Below are 18,582 nucleotides of genomic sequence, written 5' to 3' on the forward strand. Positions count from 1 at the left end.
TCTCCAGTGGAGATTTAAGGGTAATCCCTCCTTCCCTCTGAGCATAGCCTTAGGCTACAACCCTAGTTGGTTTTGCCTTGAGTAGACAGGCATGACTAGGCTAGGGTTTTTCTGTCTCTTCCCTTGGCCGCAGATAGCAGGCTTTGGGTTTCGGTCAGATCCTAAGAGTATATAGTCTTTTGCCGGCAGCCGGCCGACAGGGTGAATAGTCATTCCCCTGCCGGACTAGGCTGCCGGCATAGGAGGCTAGACCTCCCTAGGATGCAGTCTAGTAGACTAGTCCTGTGCTCGCAGACCCTAGGCTGAAGAATAGACATTTTTCTGCCGCCTAGGATGGCACCGGCACTGGAACTCTGTTTCTCCCTTGTTGAGAGGAGGCGGCAAGTTTTCCACCGTCCCCTCAACTGTATTGGCAGACCCTAGGCTGGAGAATAGATATTCTCCTGCCGGCTAGGATGGCGCCGATACTGAAACAGAGTTTCTTAGGGGTGTGGTAGGACCGGCAACCCTGTTGGCTCCTTCCACACCTCATACAGGACCCTTTTCCCTCCCCCCTCTGTCCTTTAGTGATGGCCTAGCCATCGCAATCCTTTGGCCGTCGTCCTACAATCTCACCGCTTACCGGCAGGTTGTGGGGCCGGCCGGGGCTCCTACATGCAGTGGCTTAGTTGCTCAGCTTTCCCTTATGGATGCAAGGCTCCGGGAAAGGCTGTGCCGGATGCCGGCAGGAGACCCCTTTACTGTAGAGTGTTCTTCAGTTCTCTCCTGGACTGCCATTCACATACCAGAAGCCAGCAGAGACCGGCAACGGTTTGTGTTTGGGTGGAAGCCTGAACGATACATTCTCCCCTTCCATTTGAGCCCTCATTCTGGAGGAAGGCAGTAAGACTGAGTACTTACACCCTTATTTATTGTTAATACACATTCAATAAGGTACCCTTCACTCCTTGATTTCTCTCTCTCTATCAGCTAGTTCCGCTGGGTACTAACCTAGCCGGCAACTGCCGGCCGGGTTGAGGCTGCCGGCCACTACCCCAGCAGTCAAGGCGCCGGCTGGACCAGTACGACGGCAGCCGGCGAGCTGCCGGCAGGACTGACCCAGGTGCCGGCCGGGTTGATGCTGCTGGCCACTACCCCAACCGGCGCCTTGTGCGCCGGCAGGATTAACTTGACTGGCGGGTGTTGGCCGGATTGATGCTGCCGGCCACTACCCCCAGCCAGCAAGACGCCGGCTGGACTGTGCCACCAGGTGCTAGCCTTGCCGGCAACATGCCGGCTAAAACTACAGTATATGATTATACAGTAGCCAGTATATTTTCCGTATAGATCATACTGCAGACAGAAAACTATAGTATAAATTATACAGTAGTTATTTTCCAACATACCCTGTGTATCCATGCACAGTCTATTGTTGAGACCTATGATATATGGAAAGAAAAGATTTCTTTCCACATACTGGTAGATGATCAATTACAATTTACCCTCATTATTAAAACCTTTGGAAAGTCAGTGTTAAGTTACACTTATCTATCCTTACAGGTTAGAATTCTTCCATTGAGTTTCCTGAATAGGAAAACTCTAGGTTTTAATTTTGCGGGAGGTCACAGCAATTAGCTGGACAGGAAACACAAGTATGTGTCTTTCCTAATTCTTTTCTCGCTTGTCTATCCTAAGCTATATGCGATAAATATGCATAAATATTAATAATAATAATTATATAGTTTATCAGGTGAGATGAACTACCGCATACTCATTTAGTTTTCCTCTCTTTACAGGACCACCCTAAGTGCCTGAGAGTCTTTTGCAACGTGAGGAGCAAGGACTTCTGCGGCCATGTAGAGTGCAGGGCTCACTCTCTCTACTTCATCTCTAAGGGACCTCTGAAGTACTGGGACCCCCAGGACTGCAATGTGTGCAAAGCCTTGGTTACTGAGGCTTTTGATGACCCCAAGACAGCGGAGTCAAGGGATGCAGCACGGAGTAAGCTGCGCGGATGGGTTCGTGGCTTTCAGAAAAATGCCATGGGGCCTTACCTTCCGAATGAACGGATGCGTGCCTATCTGTTCCCTAAGGCGACTGCGGATGCAGTTATACCACAGCCTCAACCTGAGATCCCTTGCGTCCAGATTTCCGTAAATACAGACGTCTCTGACGCGATGAAGGACGTCCACCTAGATGAGAGGATGTCGGAGGTGTCTGAGGACACCGAGAAAGACCTCCTTGCGGAGAGTCTAGAAGAGGAGTCTACCCTGGCTCCAGAGACTGAAGAGGATGACGTCGAATCGGAGTCCGTTTCGTCGGTTCCGGCCCCAGAACCAGTACCCTCTACGTCATCTGCTCCTCCATCGGACGACATGGGTATAGCTTTGGCTAGTCTCATGTCGATGATGGAGAGTTTTCGTAAGCAGAACGAAGAAAGGGACGCTGAACTGAGGAGAAGGATGGACCATCTCGCAACGTCCCGTGGGTCTCAGAAGAGATTCAACGTTAAAGCTCTTCCTTCTTGCTCCGAGGTGAAACCTTGGAGGCATGCAGAGTACATGCCAATTACTAATGGGAAGATCTTCATTTCAGAAAAACTGGGGGCTGTCCTCATAGAGGATGTCGACTTTTGGCCCGGCTTCAAGTCTTACCCAGACAAAGGAAAAACTTGCCGCATCCCTGTCCCTCCAGATTACCTTGGAGGCAATGGCAAGCCACAGCAGATTCCCAGACATGTTCATGGTTGTGGCCAAATCACATTTGGCAACGCTGGTCAAAGACCTATATGGCCAGACGCGCATGTAGGGAGTTCGTGTTTGCTTCGGCTGCAGTGAAACACGAACCTAGGAAGCTGATAGCTTCCAATATCTGAGGAAAAGACCTCTTCCCGAATGAAGTGGTAAAAAAAGTAGTGGACCAGGCCGCCACGGAGAGCAGGAATCTTCTCCAAAAGTGGGGCATGTCGGCGAAGAGGAAGTCTTCCCCGGATGAGGGTCCCCAACCAAAGCGGAAGACGAAGAGACCTAGGTTGCCCTCTCGCCCTGTCAGACAACAGCAACAACAATTTCCCGCAGTTCCCATGACCGCGGTACCCCAGATGGTGGCACAACCCCAGCCTACCTACCAGATGGTGCTTCAGCAGCTGGTTGCCCAGTCGCCAGCTTTTACTCCTGCCTATGAGAGACAGACCACTACCTTTTGTCCTAAAGGTAGAGGGTCAAAAAGGGGCTCCTCTAGATACCCTCCAAGAGGAAGAGGTAGTAAGGGAGGACGTGGTCAAGGAGGCAAGTCCTCAGGACAGTTGAAGCAATGAGATGCTTCCGGTAGGAGGAAGACTCCAAAAATTTCAGGATCACTGGACCTTCGATCCCTGGGCCCACAGCCTAATCAAGAATGGACTAGGTTGGAGCTGGAGGACAGCTCCACCATCATTTCCTCAATTCTTCCAACACTCCAGCCCCGTTCTGGAAGAATACACCCAAGAACTCTTGAGCAAATGGGTGATAAGGAGGGCAAAGTCCATCAAATTCCAAGGAAGGCTGTTTTGTGTTCCCAAGAAGGACTCAGACAAACTCAGAGTCATTCTGGACTTGTCGCCACTCAACATGTTCATAGAAAGCAACAAGTTCAGGATGTTAACCCTTCAACACAAAAGAACCCTGCTGCCAAAAAGGGTGTACACAGTCTCAATAGACATGGCAGATGCCTCTTGGCATATTCCAATCAACCGCCCACTCTCCTACCTAGGATTCAGGCTACAGAAGAAGAAATATGTCTTCAGAACCATGCCCTTCGGACTAAACATAGCCCCAAGGATTTTTACAAAACTTGCAGATGCAGTCGTTCAACAACTACGCTTAAAAGGTTTCCAGGTGGTAGCATGCCTGGATGACTGGCTGGTGCGGGCAGCATCTGAGACGGAGTGCATGCAAGGATCCAAGAAAGTGATCCAGTTCCTGGAACATCTGGGATTCAAGATCAACATCAATTAGTCTTGATTATCTCCAGCTCAGGAGTTTCAATGGTTAGGAATACATTGGAACTTAAAGTCACACCATCTGTCCATTCCCCCAGGGAAGAGGAGAGAGATAGCGGGATCTGTCAAGAGACTACTGAAATCCGAACAGGATATCAAGACGCCAACAGGAGAGAGTACTGGGTTCTCTTCAGTTTGCATCAGTGACAGACCCGGTGCTAAGAGCATAGCTAAAAGATGCATCAGGAGTCTGGAGAAGTTACGCAACAAACGCTCAAAGAGATCTAAGAAGACCGATACCGACTCGACTACGATCACTTCTCAAGCCATGGTCGAAGGCCAAGAACCTGAAGAGGTCCGTGCCCTTGCAACCACCTCTACCTTCAGTTATCATCCATATGGACGCATCAAAGGAAGGATGGGGAGGTCACACTCACCAAAGGAAAGTCCAAGGAACTTGGTTTCCTCTATTCAAGACCTTCCACATCAACATTCTGGAAGCCGCAATCTTCTGTCTTGCGGAAAAGAAGATATGGCATTTATCAGCAGTTCACCTTCTAGGGTTCCGCAATGTGACAGTGGACGCTCTATCCAGGCTCACACCGATAGAGTCGGAATGATCCCTAGACGCAGGATCATTCTCCTTCATCTTACGTCAAGTCCCGGAACTGCAGATCGACCTCTTCGCGACGAGCGACAACAAGAAACTACCTCGTTATGTGGCCCCATACGAGGACCCTCTAGTAGAACCGGTGGACGCCATGTCCCTCGACTGGAACAGATGGAACTGGGTTTACCTGTTCCCTCCAACCAACCTCTTATTGAAGGTCCTCAACAAGTTGAGATCATTTCAGGGAACGGCAGCTCTAGTGGCTCCCAAGTGGCCAAAGAGCAATTGGTTCCCTCTAGTATTAGAACTGAAGCTGAGGCTGGTCCCTCTACCGGACCCAGTACTGACTCAACAATTACAGAAGTTGACTGTCTTCGCTTCATCACAGAAAACCCAAAACCTTCATCTCATGATTTTCTCTCCTTAGCAGTTAAGAAAAGGTTTGGGATCTCAAGAGACAGTATAGACTTCTTAGAAGAATATAAGTCAAAGTCTACTAGAAGACAATATGAGTCATCTTGGAAGAAGTGGGTTGCTTTTGTCAAGGCAAAAGGACCAAAAGAAATCTCAACAGATTTCTGTTTATCCTTCTTTATCCATCTTCATGAACAAGGTTTAGCAGCCAATACGATAACAACGTGTAAATCAGCCTTGACTAGACCTCTGCTATACGCCTTCCAAGTAGACTTATCCAATGAAATCTTTAACAAGATCCCTAAGGCTTGTGCTAGTCTTAGGCCTCCAGCACCTCCAAAGCCCATTTCATGGTCCTTGGATAAGGTCCTACATTTTGCTTCAACAGTGAACAATGAGGATTGCTCTCTGAAAGACTTAACCTAAAAAGTTATATTCTTGTTTGCTCTAGCCTCGGGGGCCAGAGTTAGTGAAATAGTGGCCCTTTCTAGAGATGAGGGCCATATTCAGTTCACAGAAGCGGGAGCACTGAATCTCTTTCCTGACCCAACATTTCTCACCAAGAACGAGCTACCTACCAAAAGGTGGGGCCCCTGGAGAATCTGCCCTCTGAAGGAAGATGTCTCGCTGTGTCCAGTGAAGTGTCTAAAGGTCTATCTTAGTAGAACATCAGACTTCAGGGGAGGACAGCTCTTTAAAGAAGAAATCTCGGGGTCAAACCTATCCCTAAAACAACTAAGAGCGAAGATCACCTATTTCATTCGCAGAGCGGATCCTGACAGTACACCCGCAGGTCATGATCCCAGGAAAATTGCTTCGTCATTAAATTTTTTCCAATACATGGACTTTGAGCGTCTTCACTCATATACTGGATGGAAGTCATCCAGAGTGTTCTTTAAACACTATGCGAAGCAAGTGCAAGAGTTGAAACGTTTTGTGGTGGCGGCAGGTAGTGTCCTGAAACCTGTCGTCTAGCTCTGCGAGGAACAGTGAATTGATTGGGACTGTCAAAGCATGGGTGAAGGTGTTGACACTTCACGGTGCAATACTTGAAGATAAGAGTCACCAAGGTGGCACTATGGACTGTCCAAGTTATTAAAGGTGAAGAAACATAGAGACAACACTTGTGCCGTGTGTTCTTACAAGGTGTGAAGAGACAATCATTATCACAGAAATCCATATTAGAAAATTTAATAAATTTTCAGATTTGTGGCCCTAATATTTTTTCCCTTTTAGGTGAAATAACATTTTCTGGTCTGGATTGTACAATACATGTTTCTCATTGCATTTATTAACATTATGTTATGTATGTTGATTTTGCTGGTTATTTATTACCAATAAATACTTGATGGATATTTGCGTCTTATTTCGCCCCAAATTGGATTTCAATAAAGATATGCTACAGTATTATTTTCCTTTAATAATCTGCATATGTATATATGAACAAAAATATAGTTACCTTTGTTCCTACATGAGTACACGCTTTACTTGGCTACGCATACAGCAAGATCTGTATGCTCTGGATGCTATGTTGGCTCATATGGTAATACAAACCTTTGTTCTTATTTGAGTACAAACTTTACCTGGCTTTGCATACAGTGAGACCTGTATGCTCTTGATGCTATGTTGTTCATATGGTATATGCAAACCTCGAGACTCTTTCCTAAGTCTAGTATGACTCTTCCCTGCAGGGGGCAGGAAGCACTAACATGGTTTATGATTAGCAGTAATGATGTATAACGGTAACGTCATATGTCTCTATGGTCTGGATGACCAAGGAAAAATTGTCCTGAGGTTAAGGCACATTTGGAAAATCCACAGATACAGTACTTTCTAAATAATGCTCTGGTAACCTTCCATCAGGACGATATGGCCTGAGCCAAAAAAACGGATTTTGAGCGAAGCGAAAAATCTATTTTTGGGTGAGATAGCCATGTCGTCCTGATGGACCCGCCCTCCTTTTCTATAGAAAAGGCTTTGGCAGGATCCCTCCCGAAACTACTATATCTGTAGCACCTTGCTCAAAGCTACAAAGAATAAACATGGCGGCGACGTACAGCGCCATCTGGATACTCAAAGTAGTAACGGAGGATGGGTACCTTGATAACGGCTCCCCTTTTAATTTTGCCACTTTCCCCCTCGAAGCGAAAACGCTATTCGGGGTGAAGATTGCTATGTGTCGTATCAAGATATACGTCCCCTGATATTATGTGATATCCCTTAAGAGAAATTTTAAGGATATTCTCGCCAAGAGTTAGAATTCTGGAGATCTAAAGGTAAATTCTCTGGGAATATCACTGTAGTCAAATATACCCTACGAAGCTATTTATAGGAACTTTCCATCAGGACAACATGGCTATCTCAACCAAAAATAGATTTTTCACTTCGCTCAAAATCTGTTATGTACATACATACATACATATACCAAGGCACTTCCCCCAATTTTGGGGTGTAGCCGACATCAACAAATGAAACAACACAAAAAAGGGGACCTCTACTCTCTACATTCCTCCCAGCCTAACAAGGGACTCAACCGAGTTCAGCTGGTACTGCTAGGGTGCCACAGCCCACCCTCCCGCATTATCCACCACAGATGAAGCTTCATAATGCTGAATCCCCTACTGCTGCTACCTCCGCGGTCATCTAAGGCATCGGAGGCAGCAGCAGGGCCTACCGGAACTGCGTCACAATCGCTCGCCATTCATTCCTATTTCTAGCACGCTCTCTTGCCTCTCTCACATCTATCCTCCTATCACCCAGAGCTTTCTTCACTCCATCCATCCACCCAAACCTTGGCCTTCCTCTTGTACTTCTCCCATCAACTCTTGCATTCATCACCTTCTTTAGCAGACAGCCATTTTCCATTCTCTCAACATGGCCAAACCACCTCAACACATTCATATCCACTCTAGCTGCTAACTCATTTCTTACACCCGTTCTCACTCTCACCACTTCGTTCCTAACCCTATCTACTCGAGATACACCAGCCATACTCCTTAGACACTTCATCTCAAACACATTCAATTTCTGTCTCTCCGTCACTTTCATTCCCCACAACTCCGATCCATACATCACAGTTGGTACAATCACTTTCTCATATAGAACTCTTTTTACATTCATGCCCAACCCTCTATTTTTTACTACTCCCTTAACTGCCCCCAACACTTTGCAACCTTCATTCACTCTCTGACGTACATCTGCTTCCACTCCACCATTTTCTGCAACAACAGACCCCAAGTACTTAAACTGATCCACTTCCTCAAGTAACTCTCCATTCAACATGACATTCAACCTTGCACCACCTTCCCTTCTCGTACATCTCATAACCTTACTCTTACCCACATTAACTCTCAACTTCCTTCTCTCACACACACTTCCAAATTCTGTCACTAATCGGCCAAGCTTCTCTTCTGTGTCTGCAACCAGTACAGTATCATCCGCAAATAACAACTGATTTACCTCCCATTCATGGTCATTCTCGTCTACCAGTTTTAATCCTAGTCCAAGCACTCGAGCATTCACCTCTCTCACCACTCCATCAACATACAAGTTAAACAACCACGGTGACATCACACATCCCTGTCTCAGCCCCACTCTCACTGGAAACCAATCACTCACTTCATTTCCTATCCTAACACATGCTTTAATACCTTTGTAGAAACTTTTCACTGCTTGCAACAACTTTCCACCAACTCCATATAACCTCATCACATTCCACATTGCTTCCCTATCAACTCTATCATACGCTTTCTCCAGATCCATAAACGCAACATACACCTCCTTACCTTTTGCTAAATATTTCTTGCATATCTGCCTTACTGTAAAAATCTGATTCATACAACCCCTACCTCTTCTAAAACCACCCTGTATTTCTAAGATTGCATTCTCTGTTTTATCCTTGATCCTATTAATCATTACTCTACCATACACTTTTCCAACTACGCTTAACAAACTAATACCTCTTGAATTACAACACTCATGCACATCTCCCTTACCCTTATATAGTGGTACAATACATGCACAAACCCAATCTACTGGTACCATTGACAACACAAAACACAAATTAAACAATCTCACCAACCATTCAAGTACAGTCACACCCCCTTCCTTCAACATCTCAGCTCTCACACCATCCATACCAGACGCTTTTCCTACTCTCGTTTCATCTAGTGCTCTCCTCACTTCATCTATTGTAATCTCTCTCTCATTCTCATCTCCCATCACTGGCACCTCAACACCTGCAACAGCAATTATATCTGCCTCCCTATTATCCTCAACATTCAGTAAACTTTCAAAATATTCTGCCCATCTTTTCATTGCCTCCTCTCCTTTTAATAACCTCCCATTTTCATCTTTCACTGTCTCTTCAATTCTTGAGCCAGCCTTCCTTACTCTCTACATCGCTAATTATCCGATCTTAATTCTTACTTAACACATTTCTTGTTCATAAATTCTTATATGCTGTATTGTAATCACTTATGGGTGATTACATGAATTGGACATTTTGCTTGACTGTGACCTTGATCTTTGACCTTGACCTTCTAAAATTTAATCATTTCCAGCTTGTTACATAACAGTTAATCATTGTTGGTTTCATTACTCTACAATTATAACTGTGGCCAGGAAGCTGTTCACAAACAAACACATAAACAGGTGCGAAAACATAACCTCCTTCCAACTTCGTCAACGGAGGTAATGATTACAGAGCATTGCATGAGATGCACTGATCGCACCAGCCCTCTTGAGGGAGGAGGCATTGTAATGAGAAAAACAAGTACGCAAATAAAGACACTGAATTAAGACATAAAAGCTACAATTTGAATGATGTGTTTTACAAATACAGTAAGCAAGAATTAAAATTTCAGTTCAACAGAAATACAGACAAATGAAAAATAACATGAAAAATAACATTGATAAGTAAGAAAAAAGCAACTTTATACAGTATTTTGTACTCAATACAGTACTAAATAAATTGAAGGTAAAAACAAGTTAGTGAAAAACTAAGTTCTTTTCTTCTTTTCTTGGAGAAAGTACTGGTTCATATTCTTCCAGCACCCACCAAGGTGGGCAGCATGAAATAATCTATTTAGTAAAACAATTTTATAGGAAGGGTAAAGTAGTCTTTAGATAAGATTTTATCTGTTATTAAGTACTTTAAAAAAAAGTCACATTATTAATTGAGCACATGAGCAAAGGATAAATGTTCTTAACTCACTTCCCTCAAAGTTGGAAGCTCTTCTTAAAATTTTATAATTTCAGATTCAAGCAAACTGGGAACACTGAAAAACTGTCCATATCAAACAACAATGGATACAAACCAATTGGGCTGCCTGAATTCTCTCATTGGTTTCCTTCTGCATCCCAAGTTCGTAGTTCCTCACATCCTCTAAAGTCATTCCATGCCACTCATCAATCCAAGCAAATGCTTGACGATGTCCCAAGAGCAAGACATTACGAATAGCCTGAAAAGAACTCAGAACTAATTACTCTTGTAAGGCAATGGAATAAGTCTCAATCATGAATGAATTTCAAAATACTTCTGACCAAAACACTTATCATGAAGAAATTACTATTGTGCATATAAATTTTTCCAAAATTAATTTGGGCCTAATATATAAATGATTATAGCCTTTACATTTTAAAAGAGAAATCAGTAGCAATGCCCTTTTATCCAAAACAAGAGGTTTGTATCTATGGAACATTAAAATGACAATAAATAACCTGTTAGTCCTGACAACAGATATGACACCCTTTGTATTTATTTTTATTATGACAAACGGCTACTTTGGGAGGTATGTTTGAGACTTGTCAGTACACTGGATTTGATTGGCAATCTAAATTAAGTAGACAAAGTGTAACCAACATTTAATTAGACTTATTTTATTGCCCTGATTGTACAGAGAAGCTTAGGAATTCCACGAATTCCTAAAGTGCACAAATTTAGATCATTATTTTGCTAGAAAATATTCTGACAAGAAAAGGTTTTAAAAGAACCTAATGCAGTTTTATTAACTTGCAACAAAAAAAGAGATTTCTATGTGTATTCAGTACAATCAGAAGTCACAATGAAACTAAGGAGAGGGAAGAGTAGAGTATTTGACTAGTGAGATTGTATGAAGAGGACTAGGTCATGATTCAATAGTCTACTATTTGTAAATGCCTTCTGAAGTGCTTATCAGAGTACTTTTATGGAAGATGATAACTCACAAATAATGATCTGCCAATTCAAGCATGAAGTTATTTTCTTCTATAGTATTAATTCACACTAAATGTTTACATGCTGTTCTTTATACATTATTCAGTCCCTGAAGAATCCTTTGGTAACGGGAAATAGTATGGTTCTAGAACATAATAAATGGTTTTTAGTAAATTTTCAGCATTTCCGCACTATGAAACCTAGGAATGCGTAAATCTGCAGCGAAAGAGTTAATACCATCTAGAGTGTTGTACTGCACAAAAAGAAATGGATATTCACTCACATAGTCTTTACCTTATACTACTGAATTCCAATGCAATGAAAATAGTATGGCACTGACAAAATGTACTTTTCAAATGTAAATTACAATAGAACCTGTTATAACAAACAAAGAATGAATTTCTTTTGTACTAACCCTCTGTATCCAATCTTCAACTTTGGTCTGAAGGCCAAATACTTGAAACGATACATCAACGAGCTTGTACGAGCACATAATGATATCTGAAGTATCGCGCCAACCCTCCTGCAAGGGTCCTCGGCCTGTTTTTGCCGATTTAAAGATTGAGAGGTCCTGAAAAACATGGAAACTTTATATGCAGTCTTGATGAAAACTGACAGTGTAATTCATCACAGGAAAACTTCATACAATTTGAATAGTAGTCATCTATGACAAGCAGCATGACACATTACAGTAAAAGATAGAGTAAATGAAAAAAGAAAATTTCTAACAAAATTTGTACAGGCAGAAAAGAATCGGAAAAATTTACAAAATTAAGTAAGATGGAGTAAAGGACAAAAGCCAACTGCAATTCCAACAGACCTCTTCTTTCTTGTAGTATTTTTCATCTATTGGGTCCGTAAGGATGTCTACGTGGTCTACCAAGCGTTGCTTCAACTCTTCCTCATTCACATTTAAACACTAAAATAATGAATAAGATTACAGACCATAACTAACAGTGAAAGCACCATGATATTATCAAAATAAACTGTCGTAACTCAGTTGTTTATGTTGTCAAATCTGAGTGCATTATCTACAGGGAAACCAAGCAGTAGATTCTATGCTAAAACTCTTGGCAAGATCAGGCAGTACAGAATTGTACCTGTTTAAGCTCTATCATGGTTCACAATCAATTATGCCATACAGCAAACTTTACAATATTTCAAAGATTAAAAGATTTAAACAAGCAGACGAAAGATAAAAAGGAATGCCGTTAAAAAATAAACTTGTTCATCATTGTGGACAAACAAGAGGAGTCTTTCTCACATTTTCCGAAGAGCCATTGTTATTTTCATACCGAGTTCGTATCTTGATGTTTAGCCTAGGTATCACAGAGCACTGAAACAGAAAGAATACATTTGAGTGGTGACACATTTTTGAGATATGTCCTTGTCAGGCTACACTAGGGCACTGTGTTTATCCTTAGGCTGTCACACAAAATTAATAAAGTAAGAGAATACTATATGTTGGTTGTTTACCATTGTCCCTACTTTTACTATTGTCCAATCCTTATTAAATATTTTTGTAACAAGAACAGAAAGTTTGTTATATGAATATGGCAGGCATGGTTGAGGCCTGTTGGGGCATATGCTTAACTGTCCACCAAGTCCAAAATCTATATCTGCTTGCATAACAGTAATATGACAAATTCGGAGATAATTTGTATTTTTCCTAACTATGCAAACCTTAGCTTTTTAATATGGGTAATTACTTTCGGCGTAGCTGAAATGACGAGCCATTAGAAATTTAACGAGGGTTTACTACCCCACTGCTAGTTAGCGGGGGTAGGGGGGGGTAGCCTGGTAACACCCTCCCCCCTCACACACCTGTGTGCTGAGCTCACTTTGCTTAGAGGTAGGACTTCACGGGGGATAGGGCTGACAGGCAAGTTTGATTAAATAGCTAACGTTTGTATAGTTAGGAAAAATACAAATTATCTCCGAATTTGTCATTTGTTCCATAAATGAAATACAAACCACGCTATTTAATATGGGTGACTCAAGTCCCAGCCATACTGGCTTTTGGCTTTGCCCGGGGACTCATTATCTGAGTGTGTCAGCACTCAACAATAAAGAGTCCCTGCACCCCACTCGCACCTTGCTATGCAAGGGCTGCAGCCTACATGAGCTGTGTGTGAAGGATCATGTGTGACTCGTCCTAGGAAGTTGACCTGAAGTTCTTAGATGGAAACTTTAGGCTAGGACTCTCCCAATACCACCTCGTCAGGGTATGGGGACGTGACAGTATTAACTTAATACTAGGAACACAAGGAAACATGGTTTACCTGCAGTGGTTTGAGGTCAGCTGTGCAGAGAACCCAGGATGCTGCTTTCCCCAAGAGAGGGGAGGATGAAGAAAAGAATATGGGCCAGACATACCTTTTCTTTCATGCAGACTAAAACCGGGTAACAATGCCCTCAACCCTCTGCTACTTGTCCATTAAGGAGCCTGAGGTTTAAACCAGCCACCACAGGGCCTTTCTGTAACCTTCCCCCCTACCGGCAAGCACGCTGTTCTGTGCTTGGGGGGGGGGGGGATGTGGCGATGGCGTCCTACCGCGCGTTGTCCGGCAGCCTCGCGCGGGGGAAGGTATTGGCGATTGCGCAAGGGAGCGCGCTGGGGAATACCCGGGGGTCGCGTGCGAGAGACTGTCGAAGCGCTGATGCGCGCGCGCATGAATACCATGGGCTCGCGCGCGGGAGACTGTTGAAATGCTCGGGCGGGCAAGACTTCATAGAGTGAGCAGGAATCAGATTGATGTGCAAGATCAGAATTTTGAGCCCGTGCGGACCAGAATGTTGGCATGCGCGCGCGACGATAGCCGCGCGCGTACGCAAGACTATTGGCGCGCGCGCGGGAGACCTTCGGTACCCTCGCGCTTGAAGATCGTCAGCGCTTACGTGCGTAAGAAGATCGTCGGCGCTTAAATATCGTCAGCGCTTGCGCGCGCAAAAAGATCGTCGGCGCTTCTTGCACGCGTTAGAACATCGGCAAACGCGCGCGGGAAACCATCGGTGCCCGCGCGCGGACGATCGTTGGCGCTTACGTGCGTAGGAAGATCGTCAGCGCTTGCGCGCGAAAGAAGATCGTCGGCGCTTGCGCGCGTACGAAGATCGTTGGCGCTTGCGCGCGTAAGAAGATCATCGGCGAGCGCGCGCTAGGTTGAATGGTCAGCTGACAGGATGATCAGGAACTGGGATGTCTGGGATGTGTCCTTAAAAAAAGGGCGGGCATCCCCCGATGAGGACCGCAGGCAGGTCTGCTTAAGAGTCCAGAGCCGAAGTCCTTCGTTGCAGTGCAAAGTTGAGCTGGTAGATCGGTAGGTCAGCTGGCAGGACGATCAACACTGGAAGTTCTGCTTGATCTTCCGAGGCGGGGTCTCTATGACAGACCTCTCCCACGAATGGGAGAGGTGCCCTTCGTAGAAGAGACTTGGAAACACTCGCAGGCTGAAGCACTGATGAGTGCCTGTGCGCTATCTCAGGAAACTCCAACGATGTGTGCTGATGCGCAGGTGAACGTTAGTGCGCAGGTGAGACCTGGAGCTTAAGGGAAGTATGTGCAGTATTTGCCCATACGCGCTTTTTTCCTCGAAGGGATCGATGCCTGTTAACAACAGGATGCGATGGTGTCCACAGCGTGTCAGCAGTCAGGAACAGAGACGGCAGGTCAGCAGGTCTAGGAGATGGCGAACAATTCTGCGGAGAGGTCCGGATCAGCAAGCTGACCTAATCAGGAACAATCCTCCGAAGAGGAGTCTCTATGATTGGCCTTTCTCGCGAACGAGAGAGGTGAACACTTCGTAGAAGAGACTTGAAGACACTAGTGATGGCGCCCCTTAGGGCCATTGGATCAGTAAGCTGACCTATAAGGAGCAATCCTCCAAAGAGGAGTCTCTATGAGTGGCCTCTCTAGCGAACGAGAGAGGTGAACACTTCGTAGAAGAGACTTGCCAAGACTGTGCTCCACCCCTGAAGGAAGAGAAACTCAGCAAGGGGGGGAGAAAGTCTGGCCGAAGAGCAGCACAGTAGTCGACGGCGATGAAATATTAAGGTATGAGAAGTTCTCCCTCTGCAGGGAGATCTCACACCTGGGGAGGGAACCTCCCTCGGAAGGGAAGATACCCAACCCCTGGAGGCAAACCTCCTTTAGCGTTCCAAGATGATCTGAAGTGCTGGCATGTTGTCACGGGAGAACTTCTAAGAGAAGAGATAACGCCCATGACGACATCCTTTGAGGGACGGCAGCGACAGCAGACTCCCCAGGCACAAACAGGACAGCTCTGCTTCGTTATCACTCTTTAGTCAAACGAAGAAAAACTGCATAGTTAACTGGGAAAGTAAAAATGATATTTTGATTATAAAATAAATTTTTGAATATACTTACCCGGTGAATATATAATAGCTGACGTCTCGGACGGCTCGACAGAAAAACACAAAAACTCGCGAGCGATCGCCATGAAGGTTGCGGGTGTGCCCACCAGCGCCAACTATCGGCCAGATACCGCATATACATGTAAACAGCTCCAGTTCTTCTCATCCCGCTGGGTCTCTATCGGGGAGGAAGGGGGGGCCTTTAATTTATATATTCACCGGGTTAAGTATATTCAAAAATTTATTTTATAATCAAAATATCATTTTTAAATATTAAACTTAGCCGGTGAATATATAATAGCTGATTCACACCCATGGTGGTGGGTAGAGACCAGTATTAATACAGTTTACGGCGTATATGCTTAGAGTTTTTGACAGTTATATCATAACAAAACCCAAATAAATATAGGTACCTGGTAAGGAAGCTGACTCTGACGATTACTCTGCCTTGTTAGTCTGCTTTCCTCACGAAGCCCAGCCATCCTCTTAGGATGCTGAAAGACTCCCAGGAGCTGAAGTATCAAGGGCGGCAACCCATACAACAGGACCTCATCAAAACCCCTAATCTGGGCGCTCTCAAGAAATGACATTTGACCACCCGCCAAATCAACCAGGATGCGAAAGGCTTCTTAGCCTTCCGTACAACCCAAAAACAAGATTAAAAACATTTCAAGAGACAGATTAAAAGGATATTGGAATTAAGGGAATGTAGTGGTAGAACCCTCACCCACTACTGCACTCGCTGCAACGAATGGACCCAGTGTGTAGCAGTCCTCATAAAGAGTCTGGACATCTTTTAAGTAAAATGATGCGAATACCGACTTGCTTCTCCAAAAGGTCGCGTCCATAATACTTGGCAGAGATCTATTTTGCTTAAAGGCCACGGAAGTTGCTATAGCTCTTACTTCGTGTGTCTTAACCTTAAGCAAGCAACGGTCTTTTTCACTCAAGTGAGAATGAGCCTCTCGGATTAAAAATCTAATAAAATATGACAAAGCATTCTTTGACATAGGTAATGATGGCTTCTTAACTGAGCACCACAAGGCCTCAGATCCACCTCATAAGGACTTAGTACGAGCTAAGTAGAACTTAAGAGCTCTAACTGGACACAGTACTCTTTCAAGTTCGTTGCCTACGATCTCTGACAGGCAAGGTATATCAAATGACTTAGGCCAAGGACGAGAAGGCAGTTCATTTTTGGCCAAGAAACCAAGCTGAAGTGAACATGTGGCTTTATCTGTGGAAAAGCCGATGTTCTTACTGAAGGCATGAATCTCACTGACCCTTTTAGCCGAAGCCAAGCACACTAAGAAAAGTGTCTTGAGGGTGAGATCCTTCAGGGAGGCTGAATGTAATGGCTCAAACCTGTTTGACATCAGGAACCTTAGGACCACGTCTAAGTTCCATCCAGGAGTTGCCATACGACGTTCCTTAGAGGTCTCGAAAGACTTAAGGAGATCTTGGAGATCTTTATTATTGGAAAGATCTAAGCCTCTATGTCTAAAGACCGAAGCCAACATGCTCCTGTAGCCCTTAATAGTGGGTGCTGAGAGGGAGCGAACATTTCTCAGATGTAAGAGAAAGTCTGCGATTTGGGCTACAGAGGTACTGGAAGAGGAAACAGATGCTGACTTGCACCAGTCTCGAAAGACTTCCCACTGCGACTGGTATACTTTGATGGTAGAAGCTCTCCTAGCTCTCGCAATCGCTCTGGCTGCCTCCTTCGAAAAGCCTCGAGCTCTTAAGAGTCTTTCGATAGTCTGAAGGCAGTCAGATGAAGCGCGGGGAGGTTTTGATGAAGATCCTTTACGTGGGGCTGCCGTAAGAGATCTATCCTTAGAGGAAGACTCCTTGGAATGTCTACCAGCCATTGAAGTACCTCTGTGAACCACTCTCTCGCGGGCCAGAGGGGAGCAACCAACGTCAACCTTGTCCCTTCCTGAGAGGCGAACTTCTGCAGTACCTTGTTGACTATCTTGAATGGTGGGAATGCATACAAGTCCAGGTGAGACCAGTCCAGTAGAAACGCGTCTATGTGGATCGCCTCTGGATCTGGGACTGGCGAGCAATAGATTGGGAGCCTTTTGGTCAACGAGGTGTCAAAGAGGTCTATGGTGGGTTGACCCCAAGTCGCCCAAAGACTCTTGCACACGTCCTTGTGGAGGGTCCATTCCGTGGGGATCACCTGACCCCTCCGACTGAGACAGTCTGCCAAGACGTTCAAGTCCCCCTGGATGAATCTTGTCAACAGGGAGATGCCTCGATTTTTTGACCATATGAGGAGGTCCCTTGCGATCACGTACAGTGTGTGGGAGTGAGTGCCTCCTTGCTTGGAGATGTACGCCAAAGCTGTGGTGTTGTCTGAATTGACCTCTACCACTTTGTTTCGAAGAATGCTCTCGAAACTCATCAAGGCCAAGTGGACTGCTAATAGCTCCTTGCCGTTGATGTGCATGCTCTTCTGAACTGAGGTCCAAAGACCCGAGCATTCCCGACCGTCCAGAGTCGCACCCCAACCCAAATCCGACGCGTCTAAGAACAACACGTGGTTTGGGTTCTTGACTGCTAGGGACAAACCCTCTCTCAGACTTATGTTGCTGTCCCACCAGTTCAGGCATGCTTTTACTGGCTCGGAGACCGGGATTGATACAGCTTCTAAAGTCTTGCTCTTGTTCCAGTGAGAGTCTAGATGGAACTGGAGAGGGCGAAGGTGAAGTCTCCCTAGCGAGACAAACTGCTCCAGGGATGACAGAGTCCCTACGAGACTCATCCAACTTCTTACTGAACAACGTTCTCTTTTCAGCATGAGTCGGACTTTGAGCAGGGCTTGTTCTATTCGGGTGGCAGACGGAAAAGCCCGAAAAACTAGACTGCGAATCTCCATCCCCAAATAGAGAATCGTCTGGGATGGAATCAGTTGGGACTTTTCTAAGTTGACCAAAAGTCCCAACTCCTTTGCCAGACCCAACGTCCAGTGTAGATCCTGCAGACAGCGATGACTGGACGATGCTCTGAGAAGCCAGTCGTCCAAGT

At 44.9% G+C, this 18,582-nt stretch overlaps 1 protein-coding gene across 1 annotated transcript in view; it reads right to left on the reverse strand.

The window, feature by feature from the left end:
• rdgBbeta (cytoplasmic phosphatidylinositol transfer protein 1) overlaps window positions 1-18,582 on the reverse strand; it is a 103,472-nt gene that overhangs the window by 15,190 nt on the left and 69,700 nt on the right. The window contains exons 5-8 of the mRNA XM_068390854.1: window positions 12,443-12,514; window positions 11,999-12,097; window positions 11,594-11,749; window positions 10,301-10,444 (exon numbers count right to left, since the gene is read on the reverse strand). Of these exons, the coding sequence (XP_068246955.1) occupies window positions 10,301-10,444; window positions 11,594-11,749; window positions 11,999-12,097; window positions 12,443-12,514 (471 nt within the window). The remainder of the gene's footprint in view (window positions 1-10,300; window positions 10,445-11,593; window positions 11,750-11,998; window positions 12,098-12,442; window positions 12,515-18,582) is intronic.

Source organism: Palaemon carinicauda, chromosome 17 (genome assembly GCF_036898095.1).
Source record: "Palaemon carinicauda isolate YSFRI2023 chromosome 17, ASM3689809v2, whole genome shotgun sequence".
In the NCBI taxonomy this organism is placed as follows: domain Eukaryota; kingdom Metazoa; phylum Arthropoda; class Malacostraca; order Decapoda; family Palaemonidae; genus Palaemon; species Palaemon carinicauda.